This window comes from Crassostrea angulata, chromosome 7, assembly GCF_025612915.1.
Source record: "Crassostrea angulata isolate pt1a10 chromosome 7, ASM2561291v2, whole genome shotgun sequence".
In the NCBI taxonomy this organism is placed as follows: Eukaryota; Metazoa; Mollusca; class Bivalvia; order Ostreida; family Ostreidae; genus Magallana; species Magallana angulata.
Window position 1 is genome coordinate 16,660,745 of NC_069117.1, and position 26,307 is coordinate 16,687,051.

The window sequence follows — 26,307 nt, forward strand, 5'->3', positions numbered from 1 at the left end:
TTAGGGACGAGCCACATTTTATTTCATATCAAATAAGAGGTCTTTTGATTTCGATACATTTTGTGTAAAAAGTTATTTGTAACCATTCTTGATTTATCTGGAAGAGATCGTGGGAACTGATAACAAACAAGTTTTGGTTGCAGATTGTTAATCACATTTTTAGCGTATTTTGTTCAATAATGCTCCTTAAAATTGCTTTTTTTTAATTTTGGGACGTTGATGATAAGTTCGGACTTTTGACCCCTTAAAATCCCTTATTACATAACATAGGAGTGAACAATTTTCATGTATAGGTACATAACATTTCGATTAACATAATTGCTTCCGTAATGTATTACAAAATATTTCACAATTAAAGGTTATGATTAAAAGACTTTAGAACTCTATCGGATCCTAATTTGAATAGCCAGCCCCTTTTTCGTGATATAAAAATAAAGCTCTTGTCATTTTAAACACATTTTGTTCAACAAGTATGTAGAAATTATGTACCGTTCTCGAGATGTCTGGAAGAGATCGTTTTAAGGGCCGACCCTATAACTCCTTTTAGGGACCGGATAACAAAAAAATTATGGTTGCAAATTGTTAACGACATTATTTGGAGCATCTTTTGTTCAACGTTGCTTTTCAAAATTTCTCTCCATTTTCAGATATATAAGATCAAAATTTCGGACTGCTGGCCCCTTAAAATCCCTAAATACGTAACAAAGGAGTAAACAACTGTTATGTGTAGGTACATAACGTTACGATGAACATAATTGCTTCTATAAAGTATAACAAAATATTTCACATTAAAAGATATTATTAGAATACTTTAGAGCCCCTTTCGGTCCTTAATTTAAAGGGTCAGCCCCTTTTCCCTAATGTCAAATGAAAGTTCTTGACTTTTTAAAGTTTTTTTGTTCTATAAGTCTTAACAAAATACTGTTGAGAAAAAAGATATTCAAAGAAAACCACAAAAAAATCATGACGCTTTTTATCTCAATTTTTAAGCGCAGGCGAGCTTCGGTGTTTTTCGTCACAGAACAATGAAAATGCTTCTGTCATATCCACAAACATAGGTCTACAAACCCTGAAAATTTGAATCAAATATCTGTTTTCGTTTAGGAGAAAAACACCGGACAAGCCGACCCTCTAAAAATCGTAAAAACGTCAATATCTCTAAAACGGAAATGACGTCATCAATGTAAAAAATTTCCAATAAGGTTCAGATCAATATGTGTTAGTTCTGAAAGTTTCATTAAAATCAGCCAAGCCGTTCCCGAGAACTTGCGTGCACAAAAATGCGTAAGAAAAAAAAAGAATAATAACTAGACACGATCTCGTTGCGAGCAACGAGGAGGTCTTCCGTCCGATTTTTAGAAGAGGAAATGACTTTGCCTTTTATCTTCATCAACGAAACATATCAGGAAATGCAGATGTGATCTAAAAAAGCAATGGATGAAGGATTATACACCCCGTTGGATCCCCAATATAGGGACCAGCCACATTTTATTTCATATCAAATAAGAGGTCTTTTGATTTTGATACATTTTGTGTAAAAAGTTATTTGTAACCGTTCTTGATTTATCTGGAAGAGATCGTGGGAACTGATAACAAACAAGTTTTGGTTGCAAATTGTTAATCACATTTTTTAGCGTATTTTGTTCAATATTGCTCCTTAAAATTGCTTTTTTTTAATTTTGGGACGTTGATGATAAGTTCGGACTTTTGACCCCTTAAAATCCCTTATTACATAACATAGGAGTAAACAATTTTCATGTATAGGTACATAACATTTCGATTAACATAATTGCTTCCGTAATGTATTACAAAATATTTCACAATTAAAGGTTATGATTAAAAGACTTTAGAACTCTATCGGCTCCTAATTTGAATAGCCAGCCCCTTTTCGTGATATAAAAAGAAAGCTCTTGTCATTTTAAACACATTTTGTTCAACAAGTATGTAGAAATTATGTACCGTTCTCGAGATGTCTGGAAGAGATCGTTTTAAGGGCCGACCCTATAACTCCTTTTTGGGACCGGATAACAAAAAAATTATGGTTGCAAATTGTTAACGACATTATTTGGAGCATCTTTTGTTCAACATTGCTTTTCAAAAATTCTCTCCATTTTCAGATATATAAGATCAAAATTTCGGACTGCTGGCCCCTTAAAATCCCTAAATACGTAACAAAGGAGTAAACAACTGTCATGTATAGGTACATAACGTTACGATAAACATAATTGCTTCTATAAAGTATAACAAAATATTTCACATTAAAAAGATATTATTAGAATACTTTAGAGCCCTTTCGGCCCTTAATTTAAAGGGCCAGCCCCTTTTCCCTAATGTCAAATGAAAGATCTTGACTTTTTGAAGTTTTTTTGTTCTATAAGTCTTAACAAAATACTTTTTAGAAAAAAGATATTCAAAGAAAACCACAAAAAAATCATGACGCTTTTTATCTCAATTTTTAAGCGCAGACGATCTTCGGTGTTTTTCGTCACAGAACAATGAAAATGCTTCTGTCATATCCACAAACATAGGCCTACAAACCCTGAAAATTTGAATCAAATATCTGTTTTCGTTTAGGAGAAAAACACCGGACAAGCCGACCCTCTAAAAATCGTAAAAACGTCAATATCTCTAAAACGGAAATGACATCATCAATGTAAAAAATTTCCAATAAGGTTCAGATCAATATCTGTTAGTTATGAAAGTTTCATTAAAATCAGCCAAGCCGTTCCCGAGAACTCGCGTGCACAAAAATGCGTAAGAAAAAAAAAGAATAATAATAAGGGAAACAGAAACAAAGCAATAACAAGAAGGTCTTCCGTTGGAAACGGAAGACCTTAATAAGGGAAACAGAAACAAAGCAATAACAAGAAGGTCTTCCGTTGGAAACGGAAGACCTTAATAATAAGGGAAACAGAAACAAAGCAATAACAAGAAGGTCTTCCGTTGGAAACGGAAGACCTTAATAATAGGTCAAAAGAAACCTAACGAAAACAATAAGGTCTTCCGTTGGAAACGGAAGACCTTAATAAGAAGAATAATAAGAAGAAGAATAAGAAAGTCGACAAAAACAATATGTCTCCCCTTTGAAAGGGGAGACATAACTAGACATCATTGAGATGTTGACCATCTCAAAGGGCCCGCTTAAATAATGGAAAATAAATAAACCTTTCAGATGATTTTGCCTTGACATTGACCTTTGACTTAGAAATGTTTGGGTTGGCATAGAACTGTAAGTCAATTTCATTATCCCTTCCCAATAGGCTTTCTCTGGGTTTAGTATGTGCAAGTTTATGTTCGCTACACTCTTTATCCGAAGCTCTGTTAAGTGCATGGTCTGCGCTGGCCTTGACCTATAAACGTCATTCAATGTCATTGCACACCCATAACCAATGGCACTCTGTGGGTGAAGAATAAGCCACATTAGAGGAAGGGTAAAGGATATATGATCCGGACAAGGATTTTACAGTTTATTCTGCTATGACCTTAACCTTAGATCTAGAAAATTGGTTCAAGGTCTATGTACACCGTTTACCTAAAGAACTGTGTAGGTAAAATATGATCCACATTGCATCAAGGGGAGAGACAGACGAATGAAGAACGGACGGACAGACTTATCAATATAGAATACCCGTAGAGCGGTTTTCTAATTAATACTTAGGTTAACTCTTTAAATATAATGCATATATAGTATATATAATAATCATGTTTCTTTCGTTTGCACACTAGTCTGTTTACTGTAGGTGAAGAAACAATCGTGAAGCTGAGAACATACAATCGGTTCATGCATAATTTTAACAATTTTATACTTTTTTAGATTTTAATTCACATCTGTATACAGAAGAGTTTCAAATATTTTAAAGTAAAACAATAACAAATCAAAGTTTACCACCATCTGTAAAGTAAACATTTATTCTTTTAAAAAAATTTATTAAAGCTGACATGAATTCATAATACGTATAATTTCCCTTTTATCTCCGACTACTGCCATATTAGTTGTAGATTTCTATTGTTCTGCTCAACGCTACACACCCCAATATAAGACCGATGGCACTATTAATGCTTCATCGCATTTAGGTATCTCATTTACCCAAACACGTTACATTAGAAGAAGACTTGACACGATTTGAACAAAAATAATATAGGACAACCACTGCACTGGAAAGGAATATTCAATCCAACGACGAACCAAGACAGACTGAAATCCAGGCACAAATGTTCCAAAAATAATCGATCATTGTAAGACATTCTCCTGTGTCATAACATCGCACATATGCAAACCTAACACAGTGACAGATCGAACAATGACAATGACCTGCATGGATTTTAAACGGTGTGATTTTTTAGAAACCGATGGAAACAATGATATGTTGTTCCTTTCTTGGATTTACGTGTTTCGATGTGCATGCGAAATAAGGCAGCACTGTCTCTGCAAAATAATACAAAAACCTTGGAAATTCTTTCAAAGAATAAATATATTTTGTGCTTTATTGATTGAAGTTTTCTTCATTTAATTTTACAAACATTTTACCACAGTTCATGCATTTAGAAGTCCGTGCAATCTGAATGCCTCGATCTAACCTAACTTTTTTGACCAGTGTGTGTGTGTGTATATATATATATATATATATATATATATATATATATATATATATATATATATATATATATATATATATATATATGTATATATATATATATATATATATATATATATATATATATATATATATATATATATATATAAAAACCAGCGGCAGTTGAGGAGCGATCGAAACTAATTTGGCGTCCAAATGCTTTTATAAATTCATGTCAGCTTGAAACAAGTATTCCTTTTAAAGGAATGATCGGCAATAAGGATATATAGATAGCTAGAAGCAATCAACATGATCTGTTTGATGTAAAATAATTTAAAAAGTACTGTATTTTTACAAAATATAGAATATTTTGAATTTGTACACCATAATTTCATCATTATAAACCGTCAACAAATTTAATTTTGAAATAAATTTGGGGAAAGCCGTTCGTAAACTCCTTGTCTAGTTTTATATTTTTGACGTGATTATTAAATGTTAATATATCTTCTTCTTCAGAATACCGAGTAAGGCACTTCAAAGAGCACCGACACGTATACAAAGAAAGAGTTGTATTAAAATAATTTAATGCGACTGAAAAACATTGAATGCCATCATAACGCATTATAACGTAACCTTGTTTATAAATCAAGCCGTCTTCCTAGCTACTATTATGCAACATCAATAGATCGAGGTCATTTCATGGAGCATCTTCTTATGATCGAGGTCAGTTCATCGAGGTTAACTGCGTTACTGAATGAATCTTTCGATCGAAATTCTTACGCGTGAGACAATATGTGCATTCTTGAATTAACAGGTCGAACTGTATTTAATGTATGTTTGCATCTCTTAAGGTAAATGGATTGAAATAAAACTGAGTAAAATGTTATATAAATACTAAACCAAAGCTTCAAGTTTTTATAAGAACTACTTATGCAAGCGGAATGTGTGCGCACGTGGAAGCATTTGCCGGATGCCTCATATGGACACAACAGTGATCGGCCGAAACCGATCACAAAAAACCGAGTTGAAATTTTGTTGTATGCTATGAGATTTAAAGGATATGGTGCGAGATTTAAATGCTATGGTGTAAGTTATAAAAGAGATGTTTGAACTGACTGTACTATATATCTTATACACTGGTTTACCATTTTTAAATGCAATTTACAGCAACTGTGCATGTTTTTTAAAAGTAAAACTATACCAATTCTACAGCGAGACTGATGTCTCTTGAGCAGACGAAAAGGAAATAAAAAAAGAAAGAAAAGAGGTAGATGTGGTTGCAGAATCAGACAATGATGATTTAATGATAAACATTTTCAGGCAGAATAATTACTTCTATGCCGACTCTGATTTCAGATAACCAAACGTGGGCGTTAGTTAAAAAAAAACTTTAGCAAAGCTCTATAAAAAGAATCAGGCCAAGCAGCGAAAAAAATAACACTCGGGAGCCAGTGGCAACTGAGAAACGTAGCCTTCCTCAACCAGCAAATAGTTCTAAATTAAGGACACTGGTTTGTTAAACTCACGATTATGTATTGCTAAAGATTTAATCTAGTCAATTTGTCTTACATTGGAAATGTCAGCATTTTACCTCTCTTATTTATTATCAATTACATACCAGTAATGATTCGCCCTTCTGGGAAAATATATTTTATAATAGGGGGTCGGCAAATTGCATAATAAATCGACATTAGAAAGTAGTTTGTCGTTTTTTCTAGTCTATGTTGACCCCCTTGATAATATTTGTTTTACTTAACATTTGTTCATTTCTATTGGGTTTTTTTTAATTAAGTGAAGTGTTAGCTCTGGATAACAAAAGCCAGATCAAGCTTTCTTTATAAGATTCTGCGCAAGGGAATAAGTAAGAGACAGTGCTACTTGAAGAAAATACACAGAGCCATACCGTATCAGGATCATTGAAATCAGAACTGTGTGTTCTGCATTTGTGTTGCCATCCCAACGTGGTAACAAGATATAGAGAAAGGTTGAAGAAGCGTTGTTCGTGTGTTTTCCAGACCCCATGCCTCTCAAACAAAGGTCGAAATGGCATGGGGCCATTATTGCCATTAATAAATGTCATTATTAATTTTAAGTTGTTATTGTAGGTGTAATATTTTTGACCTGGTGGCCAGCTAGTCCTACCAGACTAAAGCAAGCAGCCATGGAGCCCGTAGAAGCTAAAAGCCATTAAGGAAACTCACCACAGTACTGAGAGTACTCGAACAGAAAATTATATTTTACTTCACATTGGCATACTTTAATTAATATCAAGAACATTAATAACTTAATACTTTGTAGGAGCAACGAAAACTTCGGAGGCGGTAAAGCTCACCTTGTTTAAAGTTATAAATGCGTCTGTGGTAAATAAAAATCAAATCAATATTGATAAGTGTTCATACAGTCGTATTTATTTATTTATGAAAATAATTGTTATCTAAAGTGTAGTCTTATTAAACATGGAAAATGTTAACGCATTGTATAAAGTAATATGAAAAGGTATGATAATATATAAGATATGATAAACATGATAAAGTAATTTAAAAGGCGTATGGGATACTACTTGTAGCTTTTACAACAATATTCGCTATTATAATATTTATTTACCAAATCACAAATTATAGGTACACATGTATGGACAAAACCATGTTTTGATACTCATCAACGAACACAATCGACACTGGGTATTGTATTGTCATTGAAAAACATATGCATCGTCTATCTTGATCGGCTCGGATGATTTAATGATGAAATTTTATTTAAGATGTTTCGTTTCCTAAGAATTCAACTTTTTCTTCACACAGGAAAGCAAATGAATTGCGATGAATCGATAATTAAGGATACAGCTTCGTCCAATTATCCTTCTACACCGAACGACAGTGGCCGTTGTGTAGTGTCTGTATGCCTGTACAATGCTACATTGTTTCATAAGAAAAGCTGTATCAGATGAGAAGATCTATAGACAATACTTATACCACCCCTCAACGCGTTTTACTTTAATTATGGCAGAATACGTATTTCAAACAGAATCATCCATTTGGACGAAGAGACATGTTTTTATTCAAGATTCTTGATGAAATAATTTTATCTATTACATCGGCTAAAGAAAATAGTGTTGGGGAAGTTTGAAAAACACAAAACCTTTTTGCGTGATCCAACATATTTCTACTTCTATACCTGGTAAACTTTGGTGATGATTTTTTCAATGAGAAACTATCGACAAAGAATCCGATCTATAAGAAAAATGTTGAGGAAAGCAGATGGTTTCAACAGAAAGTGATTCTAAGGTACCTGCCAATGCAATAAATTGTAAGCCGTAAACTGGTCATGTGCCACCAGTTGCATTAGAGCTTTTTTGTTAAAGAAATGCTGATTAAGATACCTGATAAATATCGCTCAAAACTACAAAACAACAAACGACCTATGTGTAAAGTCTGAGATGCCATTCATCGATGAGAAAAGGAAAACGGTAAAAAAGAGAGAGGGAAAAATGAGAGAAAAAAGACGAGATATCACGGTAAAAAAAGAGAGAAAACGGGGAAGCACGTAAGAGACAGGGAGAGGGCTTTAGATATATGACCATCTTTCTTTCAGTGCTCATGACTCATGAAGTATTTTCATATAATATGCTAATTATAATTTTTTCTTTCTTCAGCTTCGGCAATAGCGAGATCAGCACACATCGTCAACTCTAATCAATTTTCTGATCCATGGCGGATCTATATTAAAGGTGCTGCATTTCCTGAAAAAAAAAAACAACTTTTAAGAGAAAAAAATCACTACCTGCGACGGTCTTCTACTTAATCCCAGTGTTTCTAAGTTGTTATGATCATCATCAACAAAATTTTAACCCCCGGAATGAGCCCAATTCCTGGGGACCCCCTGGTTGTATCCCTAAAGCCCAAATAAACACTCTTTTGACTGGTAGATTCATGACGAGACAGAAACATTAATGGTGGGGATGATTTCGGTGTGTCTGCAAAAACTCGAGAATTTACTACAAAATTTACTACAAAAGATGCGTTAGACCCGGTAACGACTTTACAAATCTTCATGCAGAAAACAGACATCGAATATTCCACATTTATTATTTAACAAAAACTGATTGACGTTATTAAAACTTACCGAAGAATTAATTTAAAAAACCATCATACAGTTTTTGTCTTTCGTGAAGTGAAAGTGGCACGTGCTTAAGACTGTACGTGTAATTAATACATTGTCATTTACACGAATACGCCGTAAGTATGTTACTTTTAAACAAAAAGTTTAAATATATTATATTTCTTTAATACCACTTGTTTAAAAACGTTATTTGAAATGTAAAGAAAAACGATTACGAGTCACCTTGGGAAATGCCAACCTCGGATATAACGAGTATCGGTTAAAACGAGAAATAAAACTATGTCCCAAACATCTCGTTATATCTGGAGGCCACTATATACATGTTTGCATTAAATCTTCTAATTCTAGACATTCAACAAACAAAGTACAAGGCAAAAATAAACCAAAAAACCTCTTACAAAATTGTGAAAGAACTAGGTACGGTTGTAAATAGTACACAGGCCTAAAAATTTGGACAATTTTTATGTTGCTTACAAGAAGAAAACTCTTATATAATAACAATAAAGAAGTCAAGTGCAAACTTTTTATCCGTATAAATTACCTTGCGAGCCGTTGCTAAGCAACGGTAACTTTACCTATATGCACCTTATTTACCGGAAATTCACATTTTCCTAATAAATTTGAGCATAAAACTTCAAATAAAATACAGAGCGCAGGCCTCGAGCAAAACCAAACATGATTTAAACAAATATACTAATAAAGAGAAACAAATTAAACATATATTGATTTTGCTCGAGGCCTGCGCTGGTAGTACAATTTCCCGTTTTGTGACGAGTTTTTGGGGCGGATTCAGTCGGGGTGTACCACGAGATGCAGTTTTATTAGCCAAGTAATGATATATCGAGGAAGAAATCTTATCCAGGTAAGATAAATGTATCTCCAGTATTTTTCACAAGTTTTTATAACATTTTTTGCAAAAATAAACATGTATATAATCATTTAAATATAACATTAACACTGATTAATATGCACGTCTTGATAACATATAATAATACTGCAACTTATACTATAGCAAACATGAATTGATTAAAACTTTTTTAATAAGCGTGTTCGAAGTACATGAATACATCCTATTAATTAAGGTGTAAATATGTAGCAATGATAGACTCTTTTGCAGGCAAAATATGTGCAGCTTTCAGAAAATAATTAATCGTCTGTACCGATTGATGGTTTTGTCATTTACGGATATCAAATTGGAAGTTTATACATAGAAATCTATAAATATATTATAACTATGGTGCTTTATTCCTAAAAATTATAAAATTGGTGAAAAATAAGCAGCGTGTGGCCGTCTGCTTAGCCGTATAATGTTTTGTTTATTTATAACTTCGGTTTGACTGGTTCCCATTTTTACATTGCGAACCTACACAACCAGTTTAAGAAAAGACAAATAAAGCTTACATATATCTCCCTAGTCCCTATCAAATTACATAAAACCACACAATTCCTCAAGTATCGATCTAATTTAAAATGTATGGTATGAAAAAAAAATGAATTTCTATTGTAACCTAAAAATTGGGGGGGTGGGGGGGGGGGGTTACCGTAACATCGCTTGATAATAAATGAAGAAATCTCCCAATATAATGCTTTTCATTAGAATATTGTTAATACTTAATACTTAAAGCACAATTTAAAAGTATTGACTTACTAAGCTTACCTCACAGAAGTAGCTAGGTCATTTAGTCCACAGCAGAATCCTTGTTTTTATGTATGTGTACACGACACAAGTACAACACATTATTTCAACACCACAAATCATTGTAAACGGCATAAAAACAACAAACTGTTACTTCAACATCATAAATCAGATATCCTTTCACCAAACTTCTCAGATAATATTGCATTTTTTTTTAAAATGCATGTGCTTGAAAAGTTTGTTAGCATGACGTCACATATGTCGAGTAAGGCGGAGCAAACTTGTCAGTAATGTTAAGAATTTAGTGCTGTTATGGAATTCAATCAAGTAATGAATTCAATTTCATTTTTGCGTAAAATGTAAAATAATGTATTAAGGCATTTTATATCCATATATTACCGTACACATATGCAGAGAGAGAGAGAGAGAGAGAGAGAGAGAGAGAGAGAGAGAGAGAGAGAGAGAGAGAGAGAGAGATATGTTATGGAGTTCAATCAAGGAAATAATTCAATTTAGATTTCAATTCACAGAGAGAGACACAGAGAGAGAGAGAGAGAGAGAGAGAGAGAGAGAGAGAGAGAGAGAGAGAGATGTTATGGAGTCCAATCAAGGAAAGAATTCAATTTAGATTTCAATTCAGAGAGAGAGAGAGAGAGAGAGAGAGAGTATCTACACTGACTGTCTAGTATATTATCATTAAATATTATTATAAAGAAAATAAGAGAGAGAGAGAGAGAGAGAAAGAGAGAGAATTTCCCTTATATGTCTTGATTTTAAACTTTTTCTTTAATACACATGACTGTATTGATTTCTCTAATGCTGAATTATTTCAGAATGAATGAATCCAAACATTATAGTTGTGTACTGTGCAAAAGACGTCATACCCAAAAGGAAAGGAGAAAAGTTAATGATGAAACAAGAAGGTTCTTATACCAGCAATAATTTTAAAAATAATAAAATTTAAAATTTAATTTATTTTGCAATTTTTGATATCTCGGAATCAGCAGTGATATGTAACAAATGCTCCCATCTTTGCTACAAGAAGAAGCAAAATATAAACACAATAGCACAAAGTCAAAGATCTGTCTCAGATGTTTATAATCCGCCCGTGAAGGTACCAAGGCCTCAGAATCCAGACAGAAGTCCACCGTCTCTGACACTAGCCATTCCGAGCACAAGTACAAGTCATTCATACTGTTTTGATTGTAAGAAGCCTGGACCGAAGTTAATTGTTGCTTCAACATATGCTAGATTTAGGGCCTATATTCAATGTGAATTATTTGTCCAATCCGGGTCAAGATGCTGTCCATGTCATATTGAAGATGGAATTCTTTCAAGAGATGCCTTGGAAAAAGTAAAAGCCACCAAAAGTTCTTGTCATTTGAACAGCACATCGATACTCGAGCTTCTACAGCAGGCTAGAGAGGAAGTCCTTAAAAAGGAGGGTAAGCGAGTTGACTTCGATGATCCCACATGTTTGAGTGACTCTGACTACCACAACTTAACTGGACTCACTAAGGAGCAGTTTGATGACGTCCTCACTCATGTGAACAACATTAGGCCCACAAAGACGAGGTCAATCCATACCTGCTTAGCCATCATTCTGACAAAACTACGCTGTGGAATGGACAACCAAATGCTCGGAACTATCTTTAATATGACAAAATATCAGGTTAACATTTCAATAAAGATATACATGTATTTGCAAATGGTGATATTTTCTCACAATACTGAGTATACAAATAATGAAAATATGATTTGTATTAATTAAGATATATTTTGCAGATTCGCAGGGCAGTACAGTCTGCAAGGAAGGCTCTTATGTCAGACTTCGTCCCGAGGAACATTGGATTTCCCCACATCACCAGAGAGGAGATTATTAAGACCCATACAAGGCCACTTGCACAACATCTACTTTCAGACATAACAACTGCCCCCGCAATACTGGTGCTGGACGGAACTTATATATATATATCCAAAAAAGTGGAAATTACACCTTCTCCAGACGTTCCTTCAGTATGCATAAGCGCCGGCCGCTTTTGAAGCCGATGATGATTGTTTCAACGACAGGATATATCGTCAGTGTCCTTGGCCCATACCTAGCGGATCCAAAGAATAACGACTCCTCTATTCTGAACCATTCCATTCTTTTGAATACCGAGGAAATACAGAGATGGATCAAGGAGGACGACATCTTTGTGGTAGATAGAGGATTCCGTGACTCAGAATCAGTTTTAAACGACCTTGGTATTCGGATGGAGATGCCTGCGTTTATCCCGAAAGGCCAAAAGCAACTATCAACGGAAGAGGCAAACAACTCCAGGCTCGTTACAAAAGTAAATGAATGAGTAGTCTTAATGTTTTATTACTATCATTATTATTTTATCTTTTACTATCACTATTATAATATTATACAAATACTTACAATGTACATACCGGGTATGTTGAAAGATGATATCGATATGAGCATAAGCTTTTGTTTCACAGGGAAAAAAATTGAAATGCTTAACTAGAGTTTGTTTATTATAGGTCAGATGGGTTGTTGAATCTGTTAACGGTCGGGTGAAAACATGGAAATATCTTGGCAAGACGCTTCCAAACAGTCAAATTCCATATATCGGAGACTATGTCAGGATTGTTTGCAGTTTTTGCAATAAATATCGGCCTCCGATCACCTCAGGAACATTTGACGCTGATATTGCAGTCGCTTCTAAAATGACAATGTTGGCCAAGAAAACAAACGAACTCCAACAGTTTGTTCTTGAAAATGGTATGTTGAAATATATATATATATATATATATATATATATATACAGTACAGGCAACGCGGATCCCGTATTGGCCCGCGTTACCGTCACGGTATTTTTATCGTTCCCGCGATACACCATCGCGGTTTTTGATCGCGGTATGGATTGCGACCGTGATGACACCACGACGGTGTGATTTACCGTTATTCCTGCTGCTGCTTGTTCTTGTTACTTTACCTGTACTGTACATTACAGGCAATGCGGGTCGCGTAAATCCACGTCAAATATGCGACTTCAGATTTAAGCATAACAGCTGCATTGTAAATAAATTGTGGTTCATATTAATATAAAATTAATAAATAATATTTATGAAATAGAATTTCGTGAAATTGGAAACTACATTTGAATTACAACATAACACAACATTACGCAAATAAATTATGTGATGTGTAAATAAGAACACACATCTTTGTATTTGACGTGCTTATTTCAGTTATTATTTTTATTAGTTGTTAATCCTGTTTTTAGAACACTCTTAAAATTAAATATTTCATCGTATCAATGCAGAGCAATTTCATCTTCTCATTTTATAAGTTGACACGCATAGCGCCGTAAACTGTCAGTACATGTGTATGTTTTAAATTGAGAAATGAACAAATGTCGGGAATCAACTATCAAATATTTTTTTCCATTCAATAATAAAATTATCATTCAAATATAAAGTTGGTGCTGCTTTAAAGCGCCTTGAATAATAACGTGTCAGTATGCGTTCTTGTGTATACATATAAAGTTTAAGTCACGGTCATTTTCTGTGTATACATGTAGTGATTAACAAACTAAAGGGTAGAAGACGACATGCCCTTGAGGGTTTTCACACCTATTCACGACAAAAGAAAAAGTTTAAATCGCGTACGGCTTCGTCTAATCGCTCAACACCTTACAGAAGAGGGGAGAGAGAGAGAGAGGGGGGTAGAGAGGTGGGGCGTTTAGGAGTAATTTAACGTACACTTATGTGAAATATAGTAATATCCAATTCTAAATATTCATAAAATTAGTATTCATAAAAGAATATGGTACACTGTGATTGAATCCATCATGCAATTTCAGATTTGAGTCCATGTGCTGCACCTGTCAATCAAATCAGCCCGCTAGTTCTACCACGTGTTCCCTCCATGACAAAGTTTCGTTCTATTAGTTTTATTTTTAATAAAGAAAATAAGAAGTATATCTAACAGTTAAGTTTTTACAATGTTCGTGATGCTTGATTTACTGTGTTTAGAAAGTTTAATTCGTTGTGTTTTTTCTCTCTCTCGTTTACTTAATAATGGAGGTTTTTTGCGGGAAGGAACATCTTAAACACGTTTAACTGTTAAAGAACGCAGTAAAATGAATCAATTATTTAATGTAACTATTGTAAAATTGTTTGATATACATGTAGAATTCTTCTTGGTCAATCGTTACACAGATTATCTACCTGCCTCATTCCTGTGTATTCTGTGCGTTCAAGCGTAGAGTGATTTCCTGTCAGTGCGATAGTTTCACACCTTTGTGTAAAACAATAGGGACTAAAGTCAAATAAAGTTAACTTTGACAGACATAAAACTTTGAGGTGAGTGGGGGGGGGGGGGGGGGGGAGAGAGAGGTTAGGTTACGAAAACGGGTTTACATATGTGTAGTAGCTTTATATACAATAAAATTACAAGCACACATAAAATGATATCAATACATTTACTGAAATGTTTAAATGTTTTTTTATCGGCATGAAATATCAACAGCAAAACTTTCAATACATGTTCCTAATTCGTTTGAAATGTGTAAGAACATAGGAATACGGTTTAACAACATTTCATTCTCAAAATAAATTATCTAGTTATTCTGTCGAGAGAGAGAGAGAGAGAGAGAGAGAGAGAGAGAGGGGGGGGGCTCGGTCGCGAGCGAACGCTAACCTCCGTCACGGCGGGTAGCTGGTACACCATCACGACAACATGACAAGGGATACCCACAATATCTTTCGATTACATAATTTTATGCAACTCTGGGTATCTCTAATGCTCCGTACTCTCTATTTGTTAGAGATACACGTTCATTTGATTTTTCGCATTACGATGGGGCGTATTCGACACGATTTGAAGCTGGAGATAGTTAGAATGCATCGGAGCGGTACTTCTGTAGCTGGGATTCGTGGACGACTTATCTCCATGGGACACATTAAATATTCAAGTCAGACTGAGTATTGAAGAACACACGGCTTCGCACTTGAAGATTGTCGTCGCAAACGTAACGCACTAGAAAGTGGGAATCCTCGTGCAATGACAAACGTCGAGCCAAACTTAAAGTAACGCAACACAAAATCACTAAAACGTGAATACACAAAAAATGTTCTTTACACGTAGAAGACCTTGAAAGAAATGAACCGAACGTGCTAAAAATACCGGGTTGCTAATCATAGGAAGCCCTGATTTTGAATCACTTGCTCATCATTAGTTGACACGCATGGACTTCAACAACAAACAATACAAATGTAAGCGGACCATTTAATTGTTAAGAAAACACAATCACACTGCGTACACATTCATAATTTTAAAATCATTTCATGATAATTTTTATTTTAACGACCTTCTTGAAATATGATAATGGAATCGAAAATATTTTATTTGCGACTGCTGCACAAGTATTAAATTAAATACTATAATAATATATTTAATAGCTATGAAATAAAAAAAAATTATTAAAAAAGATTACAAGTATTTTGATTATAATCTCTGTCAAAATCTGGTGAAATATCGTCATTAAATATAAATTAACATGCAATTTATTTGTCATTCGGGGAGATAACTCCCGCTTGTATACGATACTTTTCCATCGATAATTTTACCGTGACGGGGACAGGTAGATGATCAGTTTACCGTGATGGGAACGCGGGATACCTGTCTCACCTGGCCGATCACCTCGATGTGTTTATACCGTGACGGGGCGCGGGAAACACGGGATCCGCGTTGCCTGTACTGTATATATATATATATATATATATATATATATATATGTGCGGGTTTTTTTCTTATACTTGCAAATACTTATTTATAAGACATGTATACATGTATATACTATATACAGATATGTTCATATGCGTTTTGAAGATCGAAACATTTGAATACTGTAGGGCTGGATAAAAGATCCATGAAATGGACTTCCATCGATGCCGACAGCAACATCGTAAAGGATTTCCCCAGACTTGCTGAAGAGGACATTTGAGAACTCACCATCGGCGTGTATCAGTTAAAAACGGCGATGTCTTATGCAGCAGAGCACCTCACAGATGATGGAATGTTTGAAATTCTGGTGAGCAATGACGTTCCAAATATCGTTTGTGCTAAAATTCAAAGCCGCCACACATCAGCCAAAAAGTACTCACTGTGGATTAAATACTGTGAAACTATCGTGTCCTGGTACTGTACTTGTTAAAATGGAGCACGAGTCGTTGGAATGTGTGGGCACATATCCTGCATTATTTGGTACCTGGCCTTTGCCAGACATCTTAGTAATGCAGGAGATGAGTCTCTTGGTATTCGGGATTGGACAGAGGATGTGGATGATGCAGCTCGAGCCATTGACAGCTCCGAAGATGAAGACGCTCTGGATAATCAGGGTCAGGAAGAGTAGCTAGCAGACTTACACGTAGTTTGTGCGGTATATGTAATGTTTACAGTATGAACCTGAACAGATTTATGAAAGAAAATACGTTTCCATCAATTAAACTTAATTTTATAATTCAACTAAAAATGTAAATGCATGATTTAGATGATTTGATTTTGCTGATTTATTGATGTTGTGTTTATTAAAGACTTGTTTGTTTGTTGAATTAGAATGGATTTCCTTATTAATCATTTCAGAAAAAATACGAAATATTAGGACTTTTATGTACTTTGAATATAAACTAGTATACATATATACATGATTAAATGACATAAATGCCACAATTTTACCTCATTTGGTCTTTAGGTTATTTTTAAAGCTCAATGCAGCCATGGATTACAATTAATAAGTTATACATGTATATAATTCTTTTTTTAAAAACCACAAATGACGTTGCACTGACTCAAACGACGTCACTGAAACGTTATTAAAAGGACCCTACGTTGGAGTAGTGGTACAGATAAAAATAATGGTCTCATTATCAAAACCATTCTATTTTATGAAATTACATAGTTATGTCTACCTTTTGGTACAATATTGTTTAATTTGGGGATAGGGCCGTTTTTGGTGTTTACCGTACCTAGTTCTTTGCCCAAGGATCAGGGATTCTGTTAAATTAAAAAGGGGGCTCTATAGGTTATGTTATGAAATTTACCAATAGACCAGGGGTTCTGGTAAAAGAACGGGGCACTATGGGTTGTATAGTGAGCAGGCATTGGTATGAGTATTTGAATTTTAATCTATTAATGATCAAATACATAGTGGAATTTTGTGTAATCGGTTATTAATCGATTACTCTCGATTTTGTCCTTGTAATCCGTAACATTATAACATGCGATCGATTAATAGTCGGTTTATACATATATCAAGAGCAAATCAAAGTATGTTGAACAATTTATTAAACCTACACATGAAAATACTTTACAATTATTAAACACCAACAAAAGCACAACAAATAAATCTACTGACAAAGCATAGATTAAAAATCACACAAAATACAACATATTTGGCCTTCTCGGGGGCTACTCACATATAAAACTGAAAAACTCCTGGGTTGACACCATCAGGAAATTATTAGCTGTAACTTAAGAAACCCGGGTTGACACCGTCGGGTAAATAATGGTTCCCGGGTTGACACCATCGGGATTTAAAGAGTATTTCCCGGGTTGACACCATCGGGATTTAAGGAATGGTTCCCGGGTTGACACCATCGGGATTTAAGGGATGGAACCTGGGTTGACACCATCAGGTTTAAATGCAGGGACCCGGGTTGACACCAGCGGGTAGATATAACTAATTACATAATGCATAGAAATTTATCTGAATTGGGGGTAACCAGGCCCAGGCCAGTTTAAAAAAAGAAAAGAAAAAAAAAAACTTAAAAATTTTTTACAATTAATTTTGAGAGCCCCAACGACTGCATTGAGAACAAATTAAAATACAAATGTCTTATCTAAAGCATACAAAAGGTGAAGCATGGGGATGGTGGGTGGGATAATTAAAAACACAATGCGTCTGCTTAGCTAGAGTCCGGACAAAGGAATGATGCTACAAGTAGTTACTGAAACTTAATACTGCTAAGATAAGAGAATCACGTGGTGGCTGACCACCAGAGATGTAGCTGCCCATTATGCAATGCATTACCTAATTTGGACATGGAATTTAGGTATCTGCAATAATTAGGGACCCACTGCCTGGTCTAAAAATAACTACTACAGAGTGACCAAGCTTGTTTGCATATAAAGTATAAAACAAATCCTACATTGTTGACTATAAAATAATATCCAGCAAATGACTGTTTAAACCTAAATACATGTAGACCACACATTACATGAAGAATGAAAATATACACATGAAAATTATTGTTTTATATGTATAAACAAAATTTTTTATACATAAAAAATAACATTTTATACATATATCAAGAGCAAATCAAAGTATGTTGAACAATTTATTAAACCTACACATGAAAATACTTTACAATTATTAAACACCAACAAAAGCACAACAAATAAATCTACTGACAAAGCATAGATTAAAAATCACACAAAATACAACATATTTGGCCTTCTCGGGGGCTACTCACATATAAAACTGAAAAACTCCTGGGTTGACACCATCAGGAAATTATTAGCTGTAACTTAAGAAACCCGGGTTGACACCGTCGGGTAAATAATGGTTCCCGGGTTGACACCATCGGGATTTAAAGAGTATTTCCCGGGTTGACACCATCGGGATTTAAGGAATGGTTCCCGGGTTGACACCATCGGGATTTAAGGGATGGAACCTGGGTTGACACCATCAGGTTTAAATGCAGGGACCCGGGTTGACACCAGCGGGTAGATATAACTAATTACATAATGCATAGAAATTTATCTGAATTGGGGGTAACCAGGCCAAAACGAATAAACATCATATTGTAGTGGATACCAATAATTGATGTGAGTGAGTGCCCCCAAGAAGATAAAATTTACAGTAATTTACAGTGAGCACATTTTTGTTTGTGCAGACTTGATGGTATTTTGATTGATTCTAATGTACCTTGTATAACAGTCTGAATTCCAGCGACCTAATGACTGAATTAAGTGATCTTGAATACCAACTGCAGCAGCAGAAGTGGCTGCACCAATTCTGAAGGAATGCCCAGAATATCTTGTCTCATCAAAACCTAATCTACAGAGGATTTGTTTCACATGAAATAAGAAAAATTGCCTTGACATTGGGTAACCTTTGTCATCAATAAATAAAGCAGCATGATCTTGAGTGTGACAAAGGTTCAAGCGTCTATCGAGATACCTTTTCATAGTTTTTACTGGATTTAAGTAAGAATTCTCAAAAATTTTAATGTCAATGCCATGTCGAAAGGGATCTGTTTTTGATGAATTTAACCTCAAGATATAAAAAGACTCGTCCTCTGAAAATGTGACATCTTGTATAGTTAAAAAATCTTTCTGCTTGTGAAAATTTGTTGTAAATTCTCCACATCTTAGGAAACCAAAAAAGGCCATTTTACAGATACAGTCAAACATAAGATCTAACATTGGTGAAAAAATACCTTTGTTCAGACAATCACACATTTGAGACAAAATTGAAAAGGTGATCGGTAATCTCTTTGATCTAAGGTTGCATTGTTGCTTTTTGACACCACGCAAGACACAATGAAGCCTCTCAAAATCTTTAAACATAAGACATTGGCCATCTTTCAGGTAGAAAAAACGTACACCAGCAAGATAAGTTTTGATTGTTTCATACCTCAATTTTAACATAAGTTGACAATGGGATACGAAATACACAAGGATATCTTCATTTATGACAGGTAATTTATCAAAGGCTGAGCACATTCGAGACATCAATATAAACCTTAAAAAACAGTCTAGTCCTGCTCTGTATGTAGCTGCAGTGCTGGACTCAATGGAGGCATCGATTAAATGTTCGGCATGGTTCTTCAGATCGCGATGAGGCTCGAATATGCTGGGCATGGCTTCGGTACAGGGTCGGCTTGTGGGGCCAGATGTCGGAAGCGGTCCATCTGAAATCGAGACAAGGCATCAGCAATACAGTTCTTGACACCACTTATATGTTGAGCAAGGATAATAAAATTGTTTTTTGCTGAACATAGAGTTAGTTTCCGCATAAACTTCATAATTAAGGGTATTTTCGAACGCCCTTTGTTAATGATGTGAACTGTCGCTTCATTGTCACAGTTGAATACAATTCTTAAACCTGACCACTGTGCCCCCCAGAGCACCGATGCGACGACGATTGGATAGAGTTCGAATAAAGCCATTGACAGGGATTGGTCTTCTGAGGTCAGTTCTTTCGGAAAATAACCTTGAAACCACTGATTTTTAAAAAATCCTCCAAAAGCCGTATCTGTGGCGTCTGTGAACAGATGTAGATCGGTGGCATCTGTGGTAGCATTGTCCAAGAAAAACGATCTTCCGTTCCATCCTTCCAGGAATTTGGACCACATGTGCAGGTCAAGTCTACACTCCGAATTCAAGGCAACGTAATGGTGTAATTCCCGAGCTTTGGTGGAAAGCGAAATAAGATAGGACACAAATGATCTGCCAGGAAGGACCACACGACTGGCAAAATTAAGATGGCCGAGAAGACTGAGTAATTCACGTTTCGTGCAGGATTTCCTTGTAGAAAACTGCTGTACCAGTTGAGATATTCGAACCAATTTTTCTTCTGGTAACCTCGCCTCCATCCTGTTGGTATCCAAGATAATTCCCAGGTATTCTAGTACTGTAGATGGTCCCATTGTTTTCTTATCTGATAATGGGATACCAAGTTTAGCAAAAACATGATGAACCAAGGCCATAGTTCGTGTTGCTTCAAAGTCTGGTGAATCAATTGTTAAGAAATCATCCAGTAAATGAAGAATGTTTGAAATTCCATAATTTTCCCGCAAAATCCAACACAACACAGATGATAGGTAGTCAAATATTTTTGGGCTTGAACGGCTACCGAAGACTAGTCTAGTGAAAAAATAATATTTGTTGTTGTTTTTAATCCCATGATATGGCCACAATGCAGGGTGAATTGGAATAAGTTTAAAAGCGTCCATGATATCAGCTTTACATAGCCAGCTTCCTTTACCCAAAGATTGGATTATTCGCACTGCATGATCTATAGTCACATATTGTAATGAAAAATCCTCTTTGTTAATGAGTTCGTTTAGGCTTGGATGATCCTGGTTATTGTGTGGAGCTGACATATCCACTATCAAACGCTTCTTTTTAGAGTATTTACTTTGTGCTAGTCCTAAGGGGTTGATGCGGTAAATTTCAAAAGGTATCTCCTCAAACGGTCCAATGAGATAACCCTTATTAAGTTCATCGTCTATTAACTGAGTAATTGTGTCTGGATCTTGCCTTGCCGATAAAAGATTTTTACATTCTAAAGGTATGGTGGGTAGGGGGTTAATTCCTGTGTGGAATCCTTCTGTCAAACTTTTGATGAGAAAATTTACAAATGATTGGTCGGGATAATGTTTCAGTTCCTCTTGCAGCACAGATACTTTTAAAGATGATGACACACTTGACTGAAAATTAACCCCGCTTAATGTTTGGAGCGGGGTGTCTGGCCGTTTTTTGAGTCATTGCATTTTTTGACTGAATGATCTCCTTGGCACCGCAAACAAACATGGGCATTTCCACATCTAGCATTTTCACAACCTTTAAATGAGTTGAAGTTATTGCAAATTTCCCTGTCTTGGTATGCTACACGAGGACGTCCTTGACTGTCTGATTCTTGACCTTTCCTTTGAGTCCGTATAGTGGAGTTGTTCTTAGATGTTGTCATAGGGCAAAATCCAGCAGTATGGCTGATGCTATTACATATGTAGCATGCAGAAGGACGCAAGTTTGCAAATATGTTGCAGAAAAGAGTGTTATCCCTAACAGACCAGTCTACAGGTATGTTTGAGTACTTCAAATGTGCTGCTGCTCGTGCTGAAAAGGTTTTATGGTATTCATAAAAGCCCTTACCGCCATAGCGATTAGACATGTCTACAATGTCTCTCTCATACAAGTCCAGCTCTTCTCTTCTCTGCGGGTAAGTTTGGCACATGATATTTTTGTAAATGCCAAACGCATAGATGAATTCTGAGATTGACAGGCTTCTATAAAGTCTTGGATCTTTTTCCGGTTTCTCTTCTCCGTATTTCGTTTCTTTGTCCCTGAGAGAAATGGCGTTGGTCGTTGGTATCAGGAGCTGTGCTAGGTTTACGTCTTTACCTTCAATAATGGCCTTACGAATCGAAGGGGACACAGTTTCCACAAAGGGCAATGATTCTATAGCATAACCAAACTTCGTTTTTTGAAGAAAGCTTGACCTACCCTCGACACTTTGGCTTGGATTCCGTAGGGCGGATTGTAGAGTGAAGCCATCGTGATGATCGTCCCCGGGCCTCTGCTGTTCCTGTGCGATCAACCGTCCCGTATCCACTGCATCAGAACTCGTTGCTTGATCGCTGTGCACTTTACTTGAAACGATTCTTAGTTCATCTTGCAACTTTGACACTGTTTCCGTAAGAGTCGAGATCGTTTGCATTAGTTGGCGATGGTCGCCGCCATCTTGGAATCCGTTTCTGTTACTCGAGCCCGATGCTAACTGTACGGGGCGCTCTTCATGATCCACGCGACTACGACTAGAAGTCAAGTCTTTAACCTTCTTCAATAGCACACTCTTTTTGTCGGACTGACGAAAACTAACGTTGTTCTTTCTTAACTCCTCTCTGAGTTTCTCGACTGTCCAATTCTCAGGTCTGTTGAGATCGTACGGGGCACCTGCACTAGATCTCGCTCGTGCACTGCGGCGGTCTGCCATGTTAAATCCCGTGAAATTAAAGAAAACGTTAATGGTTTGTAAAGCTGGTCGAAAGTTTGAAAAAATAATAATTAAAAACACAATGCGTCTGCTTAGCTAGAGTCCGGACAAAGGAATGATGCTACAAGTAGTTACTGAAACTTAATACTGCTAAGATAAGAGAATCACGTGGTGGCTGACCACCAGAGATGTAGCTGCCCATTATGCAATGCATTACCTAATTTGGACATGGAATTTAGGTATCTGCAATAATTAGGGACCCACTGCCTGGTCTAAAAATAACTACTACAGAGTGACCAAGCTTGTTTGCATATAAAGTATAAAACAAATCCTACATTGTTGACTATAAAATAATATCCAGCAAATGACTGTTTAAACCTAAATACATGTAGACCACACATTACATGAAGAATGAAAATATACACATGAAAATTATTGTTTTATATGTATAAACAAAATTTTTTATACATAAAAAATAACATTTATATTTGTCTCCATTCAAATGTGAATGATACCTCTTCTGAATATATTGTATATATTTGGTTTTGAGCTGAAAGGGTATTTTTATTATGAATTATATGGAAATTTGAATCTTTATAATTCAATTTTAAAAAGACATTTTTCTAAATAAATTCCTATGCATATACAAAATCAATTTTCAAATTATAAGTATTAAAGCGAGATCAGTTTTAAAAAAAATTTAAACGAAGTGTTTTTGTTGGAAATTTACAAGTTTGGGCGAAATCTTAAACCAAATGTTTATAAATTTCAACAACTCTTTAATACTACTAATAAAAAGTTGTTGATTAATCTGTGTAAATTCATTAAAGTCATAATTGAGAGAGTTAGCTCTCTAGGTTAATTGCTAATCATACTTTTTTCCTTTTTCTTTTTTTTCACTTTTGTATTGTCACTCCGATGCATGCATGCAATGTATGTTTTATATGTATTTTTGTTTAAATTTTTTTTATTTTTCTCAACACTGTAATTTATGCAGTTCAGAGAATAAAGAAATTGTCAATTAAAAATTAGAACTTGATAAAAATTGGATAATTAATTATATAATTTATCATCGGTAATATGCACAGAACTTTGAGGGAACCTTGCTCCGTGATTTGAATGAATAATTATTGTTTTTATAGCTTGTAATGTTCTATTTTGATAGATCCTTATTGGGGCTATTTCAAATGTTATCGAAACACTAGGGTGGCCACACCTCATTAACTGCATTGTTGATTAAGTCTTTAACTGACCAGGACAAACACACTTTGTGACACTTATACACCCTTTTGTCTCTTTCTCTGGCAAGTAGACACAATATTTGACTACCTCTGTTTCTTTCTCTCTAAAATAATCACTCATTAGGTAGCTGTAGTATTTGTAAGACACATTAGGTTGAATAATTAATGATCAGGAAGACATTGTGAAAAACAGAGTGAACAACTGATTATGAACCATGATATTAACCAATATTTACATTTTAAATGAAAGGAAGTAAAAAATTATTAGTAATAAATGAATATAAATAATTTTATTCCTTAATCAGATTATAAGTAACACTTGAAAATTATTTTTTATACTTTAAAATATTTACGTTAAGAGTATCGAAAAAAATCTAAGCTGTATTCAACTATATTACGATTACTCTTCAATTACAGATTACCGTCAATAAACTCAGAACAAAAGGTAATGATAACTCGATTACGATTACCCCAAGCCTAATAGTGAGCTTGGATAAACTATAAATAGACTTTCAGAATACATTTACTTTTACCAGGAAAAGCAGGGTTTTTTTTGCATGATCGTATAATTAATAAGTTGCCATGTTATAGATGCTTGAAAGGGCTGCATCTCATAAATGATTCCTAAAGTACAATATTAATTATACTTTACTAGGAAAAATCTAATACTTCTTTGAATTAAACAATAAAAAAACAAATATGAACTACTTATGCACACACATTGCTTGTTTCAGTTGTCTAAAATATACGCCATGTGATTCCACCTGTCTTATAGCAGTTATTGTGGCATAATTTTAAATGCGATTCCTTATAATAAAAGAACAAAAGATGTCGATATCTGTTTTCATTTTTGCACAAATTATTGTGTTTGCCTTACCCTCTAGGATTATCTTATTACAAATTCCACAAGGTAAGGTTATTCCTAATTATGATTAAAATTTAGAAGCATTTTTCCTTCCTATTCAACGCCTGATTAATCATCCACAATACCAACTTTTCGAGATTTTACAATTGTTCACTAGCTATAATATTTAAATTCATTGTTATCTGTTAAAGGACTCCAATTACCTAGCGACTAGGCCAATTTTGAAATGGAAAATGGCTGTGCATTATTATAACATTACACATTACTTCTGTCCAAGTATAGTTAACTTCATTTAAATTTGTGCCTTGTTTTCTAGTAGTAAAAGTTGAATTTTAGAATGTGTCTTCAGTGAATATTTCACAAAGCAATAATCCATATTATTAGCTTAAAACGTTAGATTATTGGTACAAGTAACCGAGGAAACTGAAACGCAAGGTTACGCCATATTTGTTTAAAAACGTGTTGGGATAAAGCCCTGTCAACACAAGACGACAGTCATTTGCAATGTGGTAAATTAAAAAAAAAGATCTTTTATGATTAAATTTGATCAACCCATGCACATGGTTTTACCAAAACGATAAATTTCGGAGATCCATTATGAACATGTGCAGGGATTTATAGTATAAGTTGAGTGGAGTTTCTTAGTAATGTACCCCCTCTACTAAAACATCATTAGTTGGATATACAGTTTGATCAATTTCAGATTATAAATACTTATACAACTGTATGATTAGTTTTGCAGTTTAATACTTGCAAAGCGAAAGTAGGTTTTATCTCTAACACCATTAGTTGCATATAAACCAAAAAAAATCAAGCAGTGCTCTTTTTTCATTTTCAGAGAAACCATTTCCAGGCCAATTGGTTTTTTTGCGTCAACAACCATTTCGTTCATTAGAAAGTTTTGCACCGTCCAGGAATGCAATTCCAAACAAATCTTTTGCTGAACTTCAAATTTTCTGTCGAAGTTGTCAAATGATTACGTCGGAGAAATCCATGGAATGTAAAACTTACTGTTTCGAGATTTTAAAAAGTAAAAAGTCAGCTATTAAATCTGGTAGGAAAGGTTTACGCACTTCCCGCGCAATGTACATATTAT

At 34.9% G+C, this 26,307-nt stretch overlaps 1 protein-coding gene and 1 pseudogene across 1 annotated transcript; one reads left to right on the top strand and one right to left on the bottom strand.

Moving 5' to 3' along the window:
* Window positions 1-11,933: 11,933 nt before the first annotated feature.
* Window positions 11,934-17,354, top strand: LOC128191696 (uncharacterized; annotated as a pseudogene).
* Window positions 17,355-17,651: 297 nt separating this feature from the next.
* Window positions 17,652-23,581, bottom strand: LOC128191206 (uncharacterized). The gene is made up of 2 exons (XM_052863293.1): window positions 22,616-23,581; window positions 17,652-20,298 (listed from the first exon to the last, which is right to left on the bottom strand). The coding sequence occupies exons 1-2, from the start codon at window positions 23,103-23,105 to the stop codon at window positions 19,250-19,252; spliced, it is 1,539 nt and encodes a 512-aa protein (XP_052719253.1). The 5' UTR covers window positions 23,106-23,581; the 3' UTR covers window positions 17,652-19,249.
* Between the last annotated feature and the right edge of the window lie 2,726 nt (window positions 23,582-26,307).